This window comes from Lutjanus erythropterus, chromosome 5, assembly GCF_056507025.1.
Source record: "Lutjanus erythropterus isolate fLutEry1 chromosome 5, fLutEry1.hap2, whole genome shotgun sequence".
NCBI lineage: Eukaryota > Metazoa > Chordata > Actinopteri > Lutjaniformes > Lutjanidae > Lutjanus > Lutjanus erythropterus.
This window is the reverse complement of record NC_139321.1, coordinates 17,949,541-17,970,284: the sequence shown is the minus strand read 5'-3', so window position 1 is coordinate 17,970,284 and position 20,744 is coordinate 17,949,541. Positions and strand designations below refer to the sequence as shown.

General features: G+C 37.4%; 2 protein-coding genes across 3 annotated transcripts in view; both read left to right on the top strand.

The window, feature by feature from the left end:
- mbnl3 (muscleblind-like splicing regulator 3) overlaps window positions 1-3,519 on the top strand; it is a 34,451-nt gene extending 30,932 nt beyond the window's left edge. Inside the window, exons 8-9 of one of the 2 annotated variants that reach the window (XM_084718966.1) lie at window positions 929-1,023; window positions 2,645-3,519. In XM_084718966.1, coding sequence (XP_084575092.1) covers window positions 929-1,023; window positions 2,645-2,647 — 98 coding nt within the window. In that variant the 3' untranslated portion in view covers window positions 2,648-3,519. The remainder of the gene's footprint in view (window positions 1-928; window positions 1,024-2,644) is intronic. The other variant, XM_084718968.1, reaches the window with a different exon arrangement.
- A 9,703-nt stretch (window positions 3,520-13,222) lies between these two features.
- Window positions 13,223-19,680, top strand: rap2c (RAP2C, member of RAS oncogene family). Its single transcript, XM_084718965.1, has 3 exons — window positions 13,223-14,222; window positions 15,850-16,135; window positions 18,323-19,680. Exons 1-2 carry the CDS (start codon window positions 13,950-13,952, stop codon window positions 16,126-16,128), a joined length of 552 nt encoding a protein of 183 aa, XP_084575091.1. The 5' UTR covers window positions 13,223-13,949; the 3' UTR covers window positions 16,129-16,135; window positions 18,323-19,680.
- The last annotated feature ends 1,064 nt before the right edge of the window (window positions 19,681-20,744 follow it).

Below are 20,744 nucleotides of genomic sequence, written 5' to 3'. Positions count from 1 at the left end.
ACTCATCATTGCTTGTTATTGTCAAAGTATAATGTTGAGCTTGTGCAGGTTCAGACTCCCTGCAGCCTGCAGGCAACCTGCCTGAGCTTCGAGTCTGGGGAGGAAGGGACAGGGGGAAAAAAACAACTCGGCTCAACCACAGATGGTATATTAAATATGGATTCAGCCTATTTAATTTACTGTCTATGGCTCCAACTCGCTTTTTGGACTGCAGTACTCATTTTTGAAACCTAGGGTCTTACATGTTGCTCCTTTAATCTGTCCCAAAATTAAATAATTAAAATTAGACATCTCTGGTAGCCTGTTTTACTTTCCTGTTTTCGATAGTAATTAAAGATGCTAATAGAAAGCAGACCATATTCCAATTAAGGTTTGTGTTCATTAAATGACATTTATGAGTTATCTGCAGTATCTGCAGATTTCAGCCAATATTGTGACAATGATTATAAACTTTATTGATTATAAACAGGACTATTTCTAAAAAAAAAAAAAAAAAAAAAAAAAAAAAGTAAACGTCATATTGCAGCTGTGACATTATTGAAAAGGTTTTTTTTTCTCTTATGGATCATTTGCTCCCTCCATACACATGCCCTGTCCATTTGAATACAATTATCAGATACTCCAGTCTGATTAGATTGTATGACTGTGTATTGCTTTGTTTGTTTAACTACCATTTGTTGGTGAAATTATGCATTTTCTTTTATTTTGTAACCGGTTTTCAAATTAAATATGTAATTTTCTTTGTCTCTTATTTTGTTTGCATGTGTCTTGATACTTGTTCAAATTCATCCTGGCAATATCACTTGACCTGTGCCATGACTTTTGATCCTACACATTTTGCCATGGTAACCATATCATTCCTGTTCCCCCCTCCTCCCCGCCCACATCCTCGTCCTCTTGTCTTTCGTCTGACTCGCCTGAATAAAAGTTCCCATGATGCACGGTGCCACCACCTCCACTGTTTCGTCGGCTTCGACCCCAGTCACCAATGTTCCTTTCGCTGAATCAGCCGCCTCGAATCAGGTTTGCTCTTTCATTTCAGTTCTCTTTTTATTTTAGCTCAGGAGGTTCTGAGTTCATAGTCTTCTCTCATCGGGTTAAAGAAACACCTGCCTGTAGTGTCACATGTGTTCTGTTCACATTTCATCTGTCTTCACTTTTTGGTCTGTTGTGATGTGAGCAAATGAAAACAGAAATTATTCTGAGAGGAACCTCAAAATAGGTAACTGTTTTCATCTAAATGTTGTAGTTTGGTGTAGAACCACCGTTTGTCTCAGTCTTCTATGTGATCTATGGACATACAGTATGTGGCATCAGTAACAGCCCTGCTATCATTATTTTAATCAGGCTTATTCAAATGCTTTCTAGAAGGAAAAAAAGTCATGTGCCAAGGGGCCGGAGCTTTACATTTCCTAGGTCTGACCTGTAAAGTTAGACATGTCATCGTGTAAAACAGTGCACCAAAATACCGGGGGAAACAGATTGTTGTTTATTGTAGATTGACATCTTTTTTCATTCAGTTTGACTCTCCTTAATTCCCACCACTTAAACAGCCTGAGTTAAAATTTCCTCTCTGTGCTTAAGAACAGACATAAACAATGAATAGGCTAATTATTTTAATAATAAAACAATGATCCTTTAATAAACTATGTAAACGCCAGAAACTAATAATGGTAGAAGGTCATTCAGATAAAATCACATCCTTTTCTTTGCCCTCTGTCACATTTCATGACAAAATACTCCAAATGACAAGGGGGTTTTAGCAGCTTCCTATGGCTGAGCAATATAGGAAAAATATGTTTGCAATACACACATATATACACATATATATATATTTATATTTCAATATACATAGTGATAGGATTGGGCGATATGGTCAGAATCAAATATCACAATATTTTGACCACACACCTCAATATGAATATTGGACATATAGATATGGACATTGACACTAGATTGTAGGAGTAAGTATTGGTGCTTTTACCAAATATTAACACAATGAGTTTTTTGATAAATAATCATCAGAAGGGGTGGAAAAAACAAATTACAACTGCTCACGTTACTGTAATTGAATATTGTGGGATACTTGTACTTTTAGGAGTATTTTTTTCAAGTCTGACTTGATTATGCATTAAACTATGTAATCTACTTTGCTACTTTTAAAATCACAATTCACTACTGAGTAGGCCTCCAATTTAAATTGATATTCAAAGCTGTCATCTGCATTTTTGTTTAGTCAGTAATCGCATTAAAGATGATATCTAGTCTCATATCATGATATTGATATAATATTTTAATATTTTTTTATAATTAGAAATTTATTTTAGTTTTAACAGCAGCATTTTTATCGTTTTAGTTATTTATGATTAAGAGTAAAATACAAACACACAAGTGAAAATCTACTGTTTCAGTGCCCTTACGTCATTTTAGATTTTATAAAAAATATCAGCCGATATATATTCATATGAGAATTTTTTTTACTCCCTAATATCTGCACCAAAAATCCTTTATTGTTCTCGCTCTAAATCTTTTGCGCATTAACTTGATCTTACTGAATCCTCTACAGCAGGTTACAATTTTAAAGATCTTTCTGTCACTGAGAACTCACTGCTCCTCCTCTCACTCTTCCCTTTCTCTCTCCCAGTAGACACCTCGGAGCTCCTGACCCCCGATCCAGTGGAGCTCCAGTGCGTCCCCATGGAAACCCATTTCTGTCCCGTCCCCAAACTGCTGGTGGCGGCTCCGGTGGCGCTAAACTCAGTAAGCCTTTCCCGAAATCCCAGTTAAAGTCCCTGAAGCCTGTGAGCTACCAGGGCGGTCATCTCTCTGAATGCAGCAAACATGTGCCTCACCTACAGTGCACACTGACTGAGTGGCAACGTGAAACTAAGATTTAATGAAAGTAAGAAAGCTGCGATGGTTCACGCAATACAAGCCTGGACGTATTACTGTTGCTTTAAAGCAGCCATCCTGATGCATACTGACTCGATCAGGCTGAGCAATAGAGCTCCCTCGTTCTTACAGCCATACATACCCACACCTTAAAACACACACACAAACACACACACACACACACACACACACACACACACACACACACATTTAAGACTACATGCCCTTTATGGGTTGGAGCCATCACACGAGGCGACCCAACACATTTGACTGTTCCAAAGTGAGAAACTCTGAAATGCTAATTCCGGAAACTCAGACCATTCGAGCGACAAACAGACTTGCCGCTGGTCTACAACCATTACGTGTTGTCAACATGAAAGAGTGTTTCATATCATGTCATGTTTACGTTTCAAGATGGCTACAAATGTAACATTTGTGTTGTACTACCATTTGGTTTGTTCTCATGGTCTCATCTTGGCTGATAAAATGTTGATGAGTTGTTGTTAATTTGTTTGTGCCTTTGATTTATCTGCTCAGCTGCAGAGGAGACCTAGTTTCCCAAAAGAATTCAAAACACTGAAAGATTTTCTTATTTGCGATTAAAGGCAATATATGTTGTTACAAAAATACTGTGCATTAGCCTATAGCTCATATTGTAAAAACAAATCTAGTAATTACAGTGATCGCCACTTTAAATTTATATTCTTCTATACATGTTAAATATCATTTGACTTAATTTTTGTCCCCCGGTTTCATAGTCAGTATCTGATACTGACCAGATAATTTTCACATAAAGCAACAACCTTAAAAAAAAAACTACAAATTGACGCAATGACATCAAATTAGGATACAATCATGTCTATACGTAAGGGTCTGAGTTGAGAGATTTTTAAGAATGTGGCTCTTAATTTCTTGATTTAAGAAACAAACTGCCTTAAAGCAGATGAGGTCTTGTTCACTATGTGGAGGTCTGTCTCCAGAAAAATCCTGCAGTAATAAATGCAGCTCAACTTATTAAAGAGATAGTTCACATTATTTGAAGTGCGGTTGTATGAGGTACTTATTAATAATCAATGTATTAGGTACAGTAGATGGCCGTCAGCACGCCCCAGTTTTGAGAAGCAGAGAGGAGTAGCAGCACGGAAGCTAAGCAACAAACTGCTGTAGACATGATCAACACAAAATTATTTTAGTCATTAAAAAAGTTCCACCTACAAAACTCCATATCCATGTGAGTGTACACTACATTGAGAATACTTTAACTGTTAACTTTGCTGACTGGCAGCCTTTTCTGATGGGAAACCACCATTATGTAAGCTAGATATTACTCTCTCCAAACCAACCAAACTCCAAAGGTGAAATCAGTAATTTTATCTCAAAAGGCACAGGAGTTGCTGGTGCATTGCTGGGTTAAGGTAATTGTTGAGTTTATTGAGTTATTGTGGAACTTTGGTATTTTAAAAGGTTAGTTCGGATTCAGCAAAGTCACACAATAATACCAAAAAACTAACAGATGAAAGCAGCGCTATATCAGCAACTCCCATGTTCTGCAAGGAAAAAATATGATAGAGTTTGGTTGCTTTGGAGAGATATTTGGCTTGTGTAATGGGGCTTTCCTGTCAGAAAAGGTTGTCTGATGGCAGACTAGAGCGATAAAAATATTCTGCATATAGTGTATACTTTAACTAATATTGATGTTTTGTTATTTTTGGTGGCTACAATACCAGAACAGTTCATTGCTTAGCTTCTGTGCAATTTAGGGGCATGCTGACCGCCATCTACTGTAGCTAATACATTCACTAGAAACAAGTACCTAATACAACCCTACATCAATTAATCCGAACTATATCTTTAAACACTGTTGAATTTGAGTGCGGTGGTATCTTTAGTCATGATGTCTAATCAGTGATTGTTTCTTGGTTGTGAAGTATAATGGTCCAGTGACTGAAAAGAAAGGTTTGTTTGTCCTGTTTCCTCCATGATTTGACACCCAAACATGGTGCAAAAGAAATGACAATCTACAGGCGAAGTCACGTTGACTTCTTATTAAAACTCTGCCACAAACCCTGTTCAACTCGCCTGAAATCAAAGAAAAAACAAAACAATATTTCTGAGGGTCAGATCTAAGATTACAGACTTTTATAATTGGCACTGCTTAAACTTTTACACCTGATGTCAGAGTTATTGCACAATATGGAAGCTGGATTTGTTTCTTGATGCTGTGCCTAAAGTCTGTGTGTGCCAAGTGGTGGTATATGCAAGGAGCTGCCCCGTTTAATGCAATACCTGGATAATTCCTTCAAATAAATGACTCCCTCTATGAATACAGAGATGTATTTTGAAAAGGCAGTTTCTTTGTGTAATTGTCTCCTTTCATGTGGCTTTTGGATTGAAGAAGTGGCACAAGATTTTTATGTTTTATGGCTCTTCAGGGAGAAAGCTTAGAACTTGAAAATGTCCTGTCTGACTTTATAACGTGTCGTCTTTTCTACTGATGTGCCCTTTTTCTCAAAAGTCGTCAGTCTGAATATGGCAGCCACAGTTGTTATTATAACCAGAAGAGAGTTATGGTAAAGCCAGGAAATGGAGGAATGAAGCACCTGTTTGATGTGTGATGGTGAAAAAAATTACAAACCAGTTGGATTTTTGGTGTCTGTAAGGACTTGTTCTGCAGGCGTGTAAAATTGAACGGAACGGCTTTGGAAACTGGGCTGAAATCACTTTTATCCAAATTCAAATGTGCCTCTTTCAAGTCTCCTCAAACCACCACTGTTAGTACACTGTAAGAACAGACCAGTGCTCAAAGATAGATGTGTTATTTGGTACATTATTATAACAGTAAATCACATCTGTTTCTTCTCTGAGACAGCTGTGCTGTCTCATCGTTTATGTAAAGAAATAAATCAGTGAGTTGTGTGCATACATACGTGTGTTGAAAGAGACAATGAATCACATGTTTGGTTAGTTGTAAATGCTGCAGATATTACGGCATTTCCCACTGAGCATTATTCATTTTAAATGATGTTATTGTGTCGTGAATGTATCTAATGCAAAAACTACACATGCCCTTCTAAAAGACAGGCATGTTGAAATGTAATGATTCACTATATATAGACTATTTCTGAGGTCACATAGGTACCATGCTGATACTGTGTTAAGACATATTAAAGTATGTGTATTGTTATATAGATTTATATTTAATGTCAATGAGTGGTGTGACTACTTTTAGAAATATCTTTCACTCTCAGAAAAGGTAGAGCAGAGTTGTACAAGTACATTACAGTACCATTTCTTGCTAGTCAGTTTTTGTACCCCTACCTTCAAAAGTGCCCAAAATCCCCCAAATGCACCCATAAACAATGGTATAAATATTGGACAAAATTGGCATGTTATCCCCTTTTTTAAAGTTTTTTTTTTTTCCTTCACATAATGTGGTTTGGCCTCCAGTTCTCCCCTGTACTGCAGCCCATGTATCTGTTAGCTCTTGGTCAGGGGAGGCTGTATACAGAAGTAACAGCATAGACAGACCATCTGAGTAGGAGTTGCTAGTGTTGCAGGTGTGTTCAATGGGGGCAAATTGGGAGCACCGCCTCCTGGGATTGGTCGTGTGAATGTTTTTTACAATGTTCCCACCTGCGTGCCCCGATTACTGAGTGTGCTACCTTAACTGTAGAAACTGAACCTTGCATTCACATTGAATTGAATTGGTATAAATGTGTTGCTTGAAAACAGCACTTTTATTCATGCTCTCTCCAAGTTTCATGTTACTCTAATGTCTGCATGTTCAATATGAAGCTAGAGACAGCCACCAATTAGCTTAGCATAAAGACTGGAAGCACAGCTAGTCTCAAATTGTCTAAAAGTGACAAAATACACCTCTATACAGAAATGTAAAAGCAACAATTTGTAGCTTTAGTATGAGTTACGTATTTTAATTACCTATGGCTGTGTCCAGAACCTCTTCTTCATTCACTCATTCACTGCTCCTTATGTAATGAACACTTGGTAGTTTAATCAATAGTCAGCAGTTAAGCTGAGATTTTGGAAGCTTATCAATCATCTTCATTTTGCGACAGCTGTAGTCATTCAGCACTAATTAAAATTGGACTCACAGTTTTGATGCAATCAAATAAAATGGCGGTACGTAAATATACCGTACGACAGAGTAAACAAGGAATGACTTGATGAACAGCAGTGACATTCCGGAATCTTCAGAGTGAGGTTGCCAGGCAACAAGCACTATAGCCAGAGGTTCTGAGTGGATAAAATGTTGTTCATGAAGAAATAATCACAGGATGTAACTCACTTTAAACCCACAAATTTTCATTTTTACAATTTGGTGATTGTACAAATTAAACAAACAGGACATAATGTGTTAATTAGTCAGCTTAAGTGTTTTGTTTTTTTCACATTTTGACTATTGCTCAACCTGAACTGCATTTTTTAGCCTTTCAACATAAACATTACAAACAAAAAAAAAACATAAACAAAACATCTTGATACAGACCTCTTAGACTGGTTCATTGTTTGTTTGGTTGTTTGTTTATTTTTTAATTATGGCTACGATCCTTCTTAAGTTCTGCCCCTATTTGCTCTGGGCTCTAACAACAGTTGAGCAAGCTTGGTACCCAGCAGAACCTCAGCACAACTTTTTCTTTTCCTTTCCTTTCCTTTGACATGCTGTGTGCTAGGCTTGTCTATGTGGAAAAGAAAACCCAATTTCTGCAAGCAACATATAGGTTTTATAGTCACGTCTTCAGTTAACTAATGTTAGCAAAATGTTAGCTAACTGGCTAGCTTACTATTAATATAGATTAACTAGCTATTTACCTACTGTTTTGCTAACATTTACTTTCAGTTATAACTAGCTAGCTAACTATGGACGTAGATTAGCTAGCTAGTAACCTAGCCTTTTGCTAACAGCTATCAGCCATAATTAGCTAGCTAATGATTGATGTAGATTAGCTTGTTAGTTACCTAGCATTTTGCTAACATTGGCTAGTCAATTAAGATGTGACTATGTTGCTTTTACAAGTCTCCCAGCAACATAATTTCACCATCTTCAAAAGTCCTTATGCTAAGCTAAGCAAACTGTCTCCTGGTTTGAACTTCATATTTACCATACAGTCATGAGAGTGATATTAATCTTCTCATCTAACCGTGAAAGGAGAGTGAATAACTGTATTTCCCCAAATTCTTTGATATATTTATTTAAATTATCATTTACTTTTTATCTACATGATGAAACAGTACATAGCCCAATACATGCCAGTTATCATACATCTAAAAAGAAATGTACTTTTTGCTACAGAAACGTACTTCTCCTTTACCTCTGTTTATGAGTGTGCTGAGCAGCTACATTTTCTCAAGTCTTTGAAGAATTTGAACAGAAATGTTCCTCTCCTACTCGATGAAATTGATGATTAGAATGTCCAGACAAATTTAGTTTGTCTAAATCTTACAGCTTTGAAAGACTAGCTTTGTCCAGCCAAGAAAACCCTCCCCCCCTTTCTCTCTCTTTCTTCCTCTAGCCTTCGTCTCCTCCTCCTACCCCTTTACATCATTATGCCTTCACTAATTGCTGTCCAGCTGGAAAAAAAAAACAGAATACTTGATAATTAAATTGTGCCTCTTTGAGGGCATTTGAATTTTTAAGGTCGTTTAGACGTATGTATTGATGCACAAGAGCGTGTTAGTTAGGGGAACTGCAGAGTGGCACGAGAAATATAAGTTTTTACCTCTTTCCCTCTCTCATTCTCTTCTACTTGATTTCCTTAAGGCCTCATTGTATTGTACCCATACAGTCATGAGTCATTACTCTGGAATATGCAAAAAGCTCTGATCATTGCGTACAGTGACCAGATCCTTTAGCATGTGGACGGTTAATTCGGTCCTGAGCATATTTGTGTTGCCCGGGGCACAAACAAAGGGCCTTATTTCTCGATCACTGTATAAAGATGTGATAGCTGTGTATGAAAGTGACATGTATTAATGGTAAGTTAAGCCTTTTTTTTATCTGACATTTAAAAAACACAGCATGGAAATAAAAAATCATTTATACATAGTTAATAGTTTGTGTAGACCAACAAGAAAAAAGATATAATATGAAAATCATTTGTATACAATGATGGAGTCATTGTTAATGGTAATAGTTGCTGTTGCTGTGGCAACAAAATGACAACATGGCTACCTTTCTATTATCCTAATTGTGAATTTTTTCACATCCATTGAAATAACATACAACACTAACTTATTCAAAAAGGGAATGTCTAATTAGTTTGTCTTGTTATTGCGACGTGATTAAATATTTTGTATGGAAAACTTAAATCCTTGTAATATCCAAAGGTCCTTAGGGGAGATCAGGTGTTTATTTTGTTTTGTTTATTTGACCTTAATTGTTTTTTTGTTTGTTTTTTTTTGTTTGTTTTTTTGTTCTTGTACATGGTGTTTTTGAGAAATAAGAATGGACTTTGGCTTTTAAAGCTAACACCTATCTGTCAGGGAGGTAAAGAGGCTTTTGGACTAATTGAAAGATCTTCATCTTTTTCTGTAAAAATCAGACTCCTCAGTGTTCAGTGTCCTCTGTATGGAGACGTGAGCTGTCATTAGTGAGTTCTGTTTCAGTTTTGGTTAAGAAGGTGGTCCAGAAGCCTCTTCCTGCCCAGCTGTGCTGGGTGATGTCGATCCTTGCCGAGGTGTATACGAATGTGTGATGTTCACCTTGTTTGCACTTATGTACATAACTATGTCAAAATACTCAAAATTTATTTTGAATAAATATAGATAAAAGAGTTGATTAAAAATCAAATCAATGTATTGTTAATGATATGAGTATGTCTATCATTTTATTACAGTATAAATGATTGCTTTGAGGCATCTGTCCTTTTGTTTGTTTGCTAGAGCCCTGTTCTTTGCCAAGCATGACATTGCCTAGCTGTAAACCATGAATGGTTTTCTTTAAAAAAAGCTTTTTTTTTATGTTCATTTAGTGGGATTTTCTTTTGATTTGGTAATATCTCAAACAAGAGAGGTGGATTAAAACAGAGGTTTCCAAAGACCGTGGGCCTCCCCTCAGACAAAGTTTGGAAAAAAACAGAGCCTCCCCTGAATTTACTTGCTTAGTTTCACTCAATTCCTATGTGATCATGAAAATGTTATTTGATCCCAGAGAGAGTCAATAATTGAGCCAAGATAGCCTAACGTTGCTGTTTTATTTAACACGAAATATATACACATTTTAAAGACCATTATGAATGCAATATAAGACATATTTCACATCAGTTCTGGCAAAAAGTGAAAAGGTTTTAGCCATGTTAAAATCAGGGAACAGGTTTGTAACTGCTCACACTTAATTGCATAGGAGTCGCAGGAGTTAATGTTCTTAGTGCACAGTGGGTCCATGTTGGTTTTGATTTTTAAAACCTATCAAAATCATAAGGACTAAAATTTTGATTATTTTACTGTAGGCTCTTTAGAGACCTGCAGAAACCCTGCAAACACACAAAAAAAAGGTTTGTCCTAAGGTATTTATTAGTTTCTGACTCTGGGAAAGTGGGAAAAACAGTAAAAAAAAAAAAAAAAAAAAAAAACTCCTCAAAACTTAAGGTACCGTATAATTAATATCATATTTTTTCATTTCAGTTCACCGAGCCTCCCCTGGGGAGGCCTGCCTCACACTTTGAAAACCTCTGGACTAGAAGAAATAGTCAGTCTGGAACATGTGTAATAAACCAGCACCAACCTTGTCCTTAAATGCTCATCATGAAAACACCAGTGCAGGTGCAGTCATCTCTCCAGTGATGCACCAAAATAAAGCACAGAGTAGCTCCACCTGCAGGCTGAAAAGCAGATAAAAAGAGGAGCAGATATAAAATCAGACTACAGTGGGACATGGCTGTGAGATGTGTTCACATGGTTTTAAATTCACTTTAATTTTGTCATTTTGTGAAGTGGGTTATTCTTTGCCTCCTTGTTGTCATTATCCAAAACAACAATAAATCTGAATTCTCCTCAGGATTTTAGTCAAAATTGCAAACAACCTGGTTTTCCAATGCTATTCTTGCAGCAGCAGCAACATCCTTACGCAACTCTGTTCCTTCAGATTTGGACACGTGACGCTCTTCAATTGCTATTAAAGCCAGCGATTTTGTTGCCATGGCACTTGTCCTAGTGGTGGACTGACTGAGTCATTCTGGTGAATTGGTTCACAGCCCTCTGACTCCACATTTGGAGTGGACTTGACATACTGTGGGTTTCCAGTCACCAACAAGTGAATAAGATTGTGATTTTGTTTTGCAATTAACTGTTTCCTTTATTTTTAAAGAATTCTGTTGTAATTGTGCCTTTATCCTGCAAAGTGTAGTTTTCCTTTTACGTTTAAATTCTAACAGCACATGTATAAAGTGTGTGTAAAACTTATCCCTTTATTTAAAACCTTGGTTGGTGAGTCGTCATTATTAAATTGGATCTACTGAATGGCTGAATGGTAACCTGTGGAAGATGATGAGGGCCAAAGACTGTTCAGGACTAAGCCATATGAAAACTCTCTCTGACACTCTAGGACAGACTTGAAAGTGACTGCTGTTTCTTAGTCATCATCTATCGTTTCACTCTGTTTTCTGCTTGTGGTGCTTGTATGTGCTGCTGTGCTACATGCCAATTTATTTTGCAGTGTATAGCTATTAAGAGTAAGTTACTGTGCCTATGATGAGTTCTGCGATTTCTGTTTGACCTTTAATAAAACTCTTAATTGTGATCCTCTTGTTGGTGTGTTTTATCATTCATTATCACGTTCAAGGAAACATCCATCATTTATCTCCTAAATTATGAGGTTTTTACCCGTGTATGACTGGATGATATTTATACAAATGAGAGTTAGATTTATTAAGTCACAGATGTCTTGAACATCTAGTTAGGGTTGCAGCTGTATACTGGTCTCATGGTATATCATGATATGAAAATTAATGGTTATCATACCATGTACATTTGTTTATCTACAGTATTGAAATTGAGTGTTATTAAAGATATTTATTTTACAATTTTATTTCAATTCTGATTGGTCAATTACAGCATTCCAAAATCTGAAATGTCAATGAATAACGGACTGATGCAATGAAAAATTGTTTCTATAGACGCAGTTCTGATAATAGACTCTGGAGGAGCAATAATATCACGTTTAAATCAATAAAATCATTTTTAAAATAATATTTTGTTTCTGTTTAATAAGCAGAAAATTACACAGTGAGTGGGTCATTGTTGCAAAATAAACCCTGACAAGGTGGTGCAATTTCACAATAATGAATCACTCACTGTACATTATCCCTTACATATATTTCAAGTTTATATCAAGTTATATATATCTGTCAGGATATAATATTTTGTGACATTATATCAAGTGTTTGTTCAACTAAAAATAACTCTCCCATTTTAATGTTGTACTGATAATGAAAATAACAATTGTGAAATATCTTGAAACTGAGATAAGTGGGGAAATTGGCACTGTTACAGCAGTTAAGTGGATAGCAAAATAGAAAGAAGCATCAATGGAAATATATATTTTATATTATTAAATATTTTTCATTGTCATATTTTCTTAGACATTATTGTACTGTGAAAATCTCATACCATTGCAGACCTACTTACAGTAAACTACCGCTTAAAGAGCTGCAGTTCCAGTTCCACTCTGTTAAAGCGAGCGTTTTGATGGTTTCATGTCAACATTTCACCTGTGAAAAAGGTTTGATGAAAGGTAAGCCTGCCAGGACACTCCTTAAATCTGTCAAAACAACTGATGAGAAATGGTAAAATATTTATATTCAGTTTCTTAAGTAACTAATTAGTGTGTCCAAGTACTGACTACTTTTGACTGACTACATTTGATCCCTTTTCTTAATTCAAATTTAATATATACATATATTTTACTCTGTTATTTTTTATTCACAGATATTCATAATTTGTAAAAAAAAATAAATAAATAAATAATAATAATAATAAATACTAGTGAAAGTTTACTGTTTGAGTGCCCTGATATTTTGGACTAGAACATTTATTGTTAAATTATAACAAGTCACAAGTGTTAAGCACTTTTGATTGATCATTGCAAAAAACATGTGTTTATGTATGTAATTAATATTCTGAATATTATTTTTCTGTAGACTATCAACTGATATATCAGTATCGGATATTTTTTACTTCCTAACATCGGTATCAGCACCAAAATTCCGTGTCATTCAGGTATATAAAATCCTAAAATCCTAATGATACCCACCCTTAGACAGGAATCGTGTCGGAGTGGAGAGTGGAGAGTTTTATTCTGAAAACAATCGCACCGGAAGTCGTGCTGTCGTTAGCGGAAGCCAGACTGTTAGCTTCAGGAAATCAGTTGGTGGAAAAAGCTTTCCTTTCTGTAATCAAACCTGCCCAGTACATAGTTAAACATACACCGGACCAAACTGGAGCCAATGGACCCTCAGATTATAATAGTTAGTCTGCGGTTTGTCCATCGATAGCACGCCCGGGTGCCGAAGCACCGGGCCGGGCCGAACCAGAACCAGGCCCGGACAGACGGACACAACCAGCGCTGCGTTTTGCGACACCGGGCGGGCTGCTGTATGTGTGTGTGTGAGTTAGTGTGTGTGTGGAGGAATTGGCATGCTGTCTGTAGGGGAAGTGTACTGTGCATCACCCTGACTTGACTTGAAGTTCTCGGATGAGTCCCCGGTGCCTGTGGTTCATCAGAGCGGATGTGAAGGCTTGAGCCTGGAGCATGGGACAACGTGAATTTAGCCAGAAACGAGCTAGCTTTACCGCTAGCTAACACCGGAGTTAACGTTAACGGACAGCAACTTTGACTCGCTAACTAGCCAGGCAACAGAAGCAAAAACGACGAGTATGAGCGCCACGGCCGGGTGTATGTGAATGACGAGGAGTTATTTTATATTTCCTTACGTTTGTCAGTTCGCTTGTTAGCTCTTTAAAAGGCCTGATAAATGTTTCTGGAGCGAGTATAGCAGCGCAGCTAAGTCGTTAGCCGCTACGTTAGCCTGCTGACCGCCCCGATGAAAGAATACAAAGTGGTCGTGCTGGGCAGCGGCGGCGTCGGCAAGTCCGCGCTGACCGTCCAGTTTGTCACCGGCACCTTCATCGAGAAATACGACCCGACCATCGAGGACTTCTACCGCAAGGAGATCGAGGTGGACTCGTCGCCCTCCGTACTGGAGATCCTCGACACGGCGGGGACGGAGCAGTTCGCCTCCATGAGAGACCTGTACATCAAGAACGGACAGGGCTTCATCCTGGTCTACAGCCTGGTCAACCAGCAGTCATTCCAGGTACAACACACCTTAAACCACACACGGGGGTGAACTGTTCATAGCATTTAGACACTGTGCTGCGGTGTAATTCATATTATCCATGTAGTATCGCCCTGCATCATCCAAATTTCACTTTATTATTATTTAAAGACGGAATTTAATTTGGTCAAAGGTGTAAAAATCTGATCTAGTGACATTCATTTAAAGCCAGTGTTGCTGTAGTTCTCTTAGAATAAGTAATACTACAATTAATTAATGATGAATTGGTATCATTATGTAGTTCTGTGGTATCTAGTGTATTATGGAGAGAGATTACTCTCAAAATGGTCACAAATATGTATTACCCCAATAAATACATAAGATTAACAAATGTGTACCATGACATATCAAGCAAAAGTACTAATATTTTTCAGACAGCAGTTTATCTTCAATCTCACAGATCTGTTTATTGCAAAACAATAATTAACTATTGACTGTGCCATAGTGTTTATACATAATATCTCGAGACTTTTAGGCTATACTGGGACATATTTTATATATATCTTTATATACACATTTTTCTAAAATATATGTTGTTAAAGCACCGATAGTCATCCCTGTGATATTATCACAATCAACATCATGCAGGCGGCAGATCTGTGTAACCTGGTGCATTGCAATAGTAAGTGACAATATGCATGATGTGTTAATAACTGTAGAGAAAACTAATATCTCACAATTCGAAAATAATTCTAGCAACAGGGATTAATGCTTTATTTTTTCACTGCTCGATCAAGTCTTTAATTTCAAGCAATTTTATAAACAGTGATAGGCACGAGACATTGTGCAGGTAAGCACTTGGAGACTTTTTAACAGCCCTACAGAGAGACATGCAAGTGTGCCATTGTTCAAATATAAACTGGCTATAAACTGACTTAACAGCCTAACCTATCAATGTGCAAAAAATGATAGGAAAATGAGGACACATCTTTACCTTGTAGTAACCAAAATGTTTCAGTGTGGCCAAACTGTGTTTAACAGAAAACTCAAAATAACACAAGGACACAAAAACTAGAAAATTACAACAAGGACAGCAATACTTGTCTAATGATCAAGTTACACAAGGAAGTGTATCATGAGATAATATGAGCTGTGCCCCAAAATCTGTACTACATAGTCATTATACTGCAATTAATATATTATAATTCTCATTGTATACTTTGTACAATTTGGGGTACAAAGATAGCGCACTGAATTGGTTTCTGCTGACAGGAAATGATGCAACAGCAACTTTGGAATGTCGTTGCCAGTTAAACTTTACAAAAAAAAGGAAAACCTGTATTACATATTCTTTACATAGTGAATAAAATTTTGACACTTTTCAACACTATACTTGATTATTTAAAACTTTTAAAGCTGTATGGCTAAATTTTGCTTTTGTTATTGCTTTGTGTCTGCAGTGCACTCAAAAACCAGCTATTTTTAAGTATGCATTGCATATTGTCTTTTTTGACTCTTCCAGTGTTAACACACTGCATGTCAAAAATCTACCAAGAAAAAGTTTGTAGTATGGAATTGGAAAACGACTACATTGGCATACTGATCATTTGTCCCTGTAGTTTTCATAACAAAACAGAGTCATGTCCTTTCCCTCTTCATCTTTCAGGACATCAGACCAATGCGAGACCAAATAGTGCGAGTTAAGCGTTTCGAGAAGGTGCCGTTGATCCTGGTTGGGAACAAAGTCGACCTGGAGTCTGAGCGCGAGGTCGCCGGGTCAGATGGACGGGCTCTGGCTCAAGAGTGGGGCTGCCCCTTTATTGAAACTTCTGCCAAGAGCAAGACTATGGTGGACGAGCTGTTCGCAGAGATCGTCCGACAGATGAATTACTCCACGCTGCCGGAGAAGCAGGAACAGTGCTGCACAGCCTGTGTGGTACAGTGAGGAAGAGGTACGAGCAATGCCATTACTTTCTTCCTTTGCATGGTTGCATTTGTGCTCAAGCTGTGCCAAAGAGCTCACAAGCACAGCACAGTTGGCCACTCACTAATTTTACAAAATGTGATAAAATGTCCCTGCAGTGCCTGTGTAAAAATGGTTCACAAGCTGAGGAGAAATGTGACACATGGATGACTGTGTGGCGTTTCAGTGCAGTGTAAAGGGAGAGGAGAGGTTTGGTTGGAAGTGAGAAGGACGAGTGGGTGGTGCTGCTCCGTGCAAACCGTTGGTTTAGCTTGTTATCATAAGATCGCAGAAAGTATGTGGCATGAAGAACACAACTGTATGAGCAGCTCAGGGCAGTGAGGGAGGGCAAAGACCCCGAAGAGTAGAGACTAATGAAGCAGACAGTCCTGTGAGCTGAGCTGCACAAAGAGGAAAATGTGACATCCTGAAAAAGAAATTATGTTCCAAAACAGGAAGTTCACTTTAGATTCTGTGACAGATGTTGCCTGTTAACTCCTGCCCACACAGAGAATGCCAGTCTAACCATTTAACCTTGTTTTGGTGTTCAAGGTTATTATAGTTGACTATTAAAAGTAAAGTAAAAACTTTAACTAGATGGGAAAAGACATTGTACGTAACTGGAAAAAAAAAAGATTAAAAAGTTAGTCTAGAAAACAATGAAAACAAACTTTATTGTGTTCTCACTGAATTAACTAAAATAAAAATTAAAATACACAAATATTTCAAGTTTTAGTCTTTGCCAGTTTGGTCAAATTTGTCAACACAACAAATAGGGGCATCACAGTTCTCAAAATCCACGTTTACATTTTTCAGCGGGCTGGCATAGTAAGACTATCGAGTCTTGACAACTGTCATTTTTGTTTAGAATTTATTATTTAAAACAAAAGAAAATGCAGCTGCAGGCTTCTGGGTGCTATACTGTGTTGTCTTTGTGTGTTTTATCCTTTGAACACACGCCAGATGCATGCAAGTAGCAAATTAGCTGATCCTGCTTTTCATTTTAATTCATTTTTGATTCAGAATACCAGTTGTGATACCCCTAACAACAGGAATGAGGAGGCATTGGTGCATATGTTTATTGAGACTGGCATGTCTACATGACTGAGTCAAATGCCTTCACAAAGTGTTTGTATTGTAATAATCCTGACCCTGACAAATACCCTCATATTATTTATTATTCTCAACTTCAAGCGTTTTTCACTCGCACCTCTCACATAACAGAAACACTGTCATTTTTATCTATGTAGGAGTTGAACCCATGGCCACTGTAGAGAACTTACTGCCTCAGCACTCGGGGGGAAACGCTCCACCAACTGAGCTACCAGACCACCAGAAGTGCTCTCATTTTAATCCATGTAGCTGCCTGCCCTGTGCATAAATGTGACCTTGAGCGCTAATTTAGACTTCAAGTCTTTTTTTTTTTGGGACAGTATACAAATAAACACGAGGTTGATGCCCAGTAAAATTCACTGAAAATGTATTTTATTCATGCATTTTATCTGTAATCCCACAGTCTCCCCTCGCTTTACCCAGCAGCAAGACAGAGGGACTTTTTGAACATCTTCCACAATGTTTATTCACGGGCAAACTGTGCATTTACCGCTACTAGACAACTTTACTTCTAAACTTTAACCCCCCTGTTCTGATCACCAGCAGCTCTCTGCTCTGAGTGCAGCCACTGGCACTTTTTCTGTCCTCTTTTTTTGCACATCTACTCTCCCTGCAAACACATACACTGCTGTGCTTATGCCACAGTTATATGCACAGTGTTCATGTAAAATGGATCAGAAATATTTACAGGTCGTAAGAAACCTGCACAGCAAACTGCTCATTTGCTGCTGATGCATTTAAATGCACGGACAAGATGGAGCCTATATAGATGCTTCAGTGTGGGGTTAAAGCTGCCATCATGCAAGCGTGATTCTGACCTGATGTTTGTGGCCTAGACAAGGGCTAATGCTGACTAATAAAAACTAAACTAAACGTATACATTTTAAAATTTAAATTTAAAAATTTGAATGAAACAAGCAAATCCATCCTGGAAAGTAACTGAAGCTAAACTGAATTGAAAATTAAAACAAAATAAAAATAAACTATGAAAAATATCAAACTATAATAACTGTATTTTTTTTTCTCTCTCTCTCTCTCTCTCTCTCTTTGTTTTTTTGAACAGATACATCATTTTTCTGGATCATCACAAGGATTTTGATGAACCATGAAACTGGGGACAACCTGACGTTTGAGCCTACTGACACAAACTTACCGCAGATGGTAAAGTTTCTGTTCAAGGTGGTTTCTGACTTTCTGTCACAGAGCATCTGACAGGAAAGACGCTGGTCCTATTTTTGATATCATAACTGTTCAAAGACGTTTCTGCTGCAACCTTAACGGCCTTTGCGATGACCCAGGATGGAGTCAGACAGACTTTTAATGAGCAAGAACGGCCATCTGTGAATTTCAGTCTTTTTTCTTTCTCCCTTTTAGTCGGAAGTACCCCTGAAATAATAAGCAAGAGTGTTTGTGAGGTTGCAGCCTCTTTTTAAAGCTGCTTTAATCACTATTATATACTTTATTATTACTTGTATTATGTCTCAAGTTTGGAATTTGACAAAGTATTTCATAATATAGAAACATTTTGACTTTTCAGCATGCATACCTCGACCAGTTTGCTGCCCAGGCTCACTTTATTTTGAAAATCTTGTCTCAAATGTTTCTAACTAAGACAGACTCCAGCAGTGTGTGCTACAGTATGATTTTTGATAGCTTCGGGAAAATTTGTGGATTAAACCTGTAACATTTACATCAAGAGACGGTCACTTTATCCACCAGTCCACTCTGCTGCCCTGTGGTTCAAGCATTTACCTTTTCATTATCGCAGTAGCCTGAAGCAGCTAAACTCATCTGAAAACATGCATGCTAAAAATTGAAAATGTTCTACTAAATCAACTTGAAGTGATAAGGAAGAGCCATTTTACTGTTTTTTAGCCTGAATCCTGTTCAAAGTCTCTACAAGGCATGGATCGCGTGGACGCAGGTCTTCCATTTTCAGTTTTCTCGAGGAGTCTCTGTGGGAGAATGATTTTGGAACGACCAAAGGAAAAGCTCACAGTGCATATTTGTGTTTGACTACATAACGTGTGTTGCTTTAAAATTCAGGAGATGCTGATTTTTTTTGTCATCAAATAACTCCCGCTGCAATGTGGTTTGATAAAAGTTCTGGCACAGTTAATCAAATTTAACTTTGTATTTTTTCTTTTTCTTATAGTAACCTATTTATTAAAAACTAATGACATGGGTAGCCAGTTTTAAACTTTTAATTTTATACTAGTTTTCGCTTTTTGTGACTTTTCAGGATACATGGTACATTGGTCTTTTGGGTTTTTGTTTTATTTTTTTGAAGCTGAGGATTTAACAGAGCCTTAAATAATTTCTGTTGCACCCTGGTCTCATGTCTCTTATTTTTTCTTCTGAAAGTTAAACAGTTGTCATCGTTTAGTAATAAACATGCTGGCCTTTCTGCTTAAGATGTCACGGGGCAGAGTTCTACAGTGTTATCTTTGATTTGATTGTGTGTGACTGATGCTGGTTTTCCTCCCGCTGACCTCGTCCTGATCATTTCTAAATTTCACCTCAGACGCTGGTAACAGAATGAGCCAAGTTAAAGATATGCCTATTTCGGGCCACATTTTTCCCCATAAAACCGTTACCATAGAAACATTTTTGAAGTTTGTATGTATGTATATATATAGGCTCTAAAAACCCACTGCACACAACCTGCTCAGCACCAAACAGCAGACAGACACAGTTAGAGACTAGCTGGTGATCATTGTGAGTCCAATATTTGTTTCAGAAGTTGGTTTAGCAGAGCTGAAAGAGAATCAAGTATGGACTTAGATTCATTAGGTGGCCAGAGCGTTCTTTTGCTGATGTCCAATCTGCTAACATTTCCCAAGACTTTCATAGACCTTTTTTTCACAGCAGTCATATTGATGTGAAACAGTGGAGAAAACACAGGTGTTACTAATGATTCTAATTCAGTTTAGTGTAGCAGAGCCTGTCGAGTGAGTCAACATGCACAATGGCAGCACCCTGACTCTGTTTGACCTGAATGGAACAAGACCAAGTATCACTGGTAACACCTGTGTTTACTCTACTATTTCATATCAGAGTGGCTGCTGTGAAAAAAAGTTTATCATGCCTGTTCATATGATGGCAGGCAAAAAATACAGCGCTTTTCAAAATTGCAATCATTGCTGATAGCAACTTTTCTATCCCTTTTGGACACGCCTACACTAAAGAAGTACGCTGTGTGGGGATAATTAAAGTATCATCTGCCTGTCACATTGGTAGAAATGTTCATTCTGGGCTGATGCAATATTTCATTTTGAAGCCTTTATCACCAAGTTCATCTTATCAGGGACAGTTCATCCTAAAATCAGAAATGCGTATACAGACTTGTACTGCTGTTTATCCATCAAGATTTTTCTGATGTGAGTTTGGAGACATCAGCCCTTGAGATGTCTGATTTACCTCCAAAATATTAGAATTAAATGGCACATCTGAATGATTCAAAAACAGTGTCTCTTTCCAAAAAT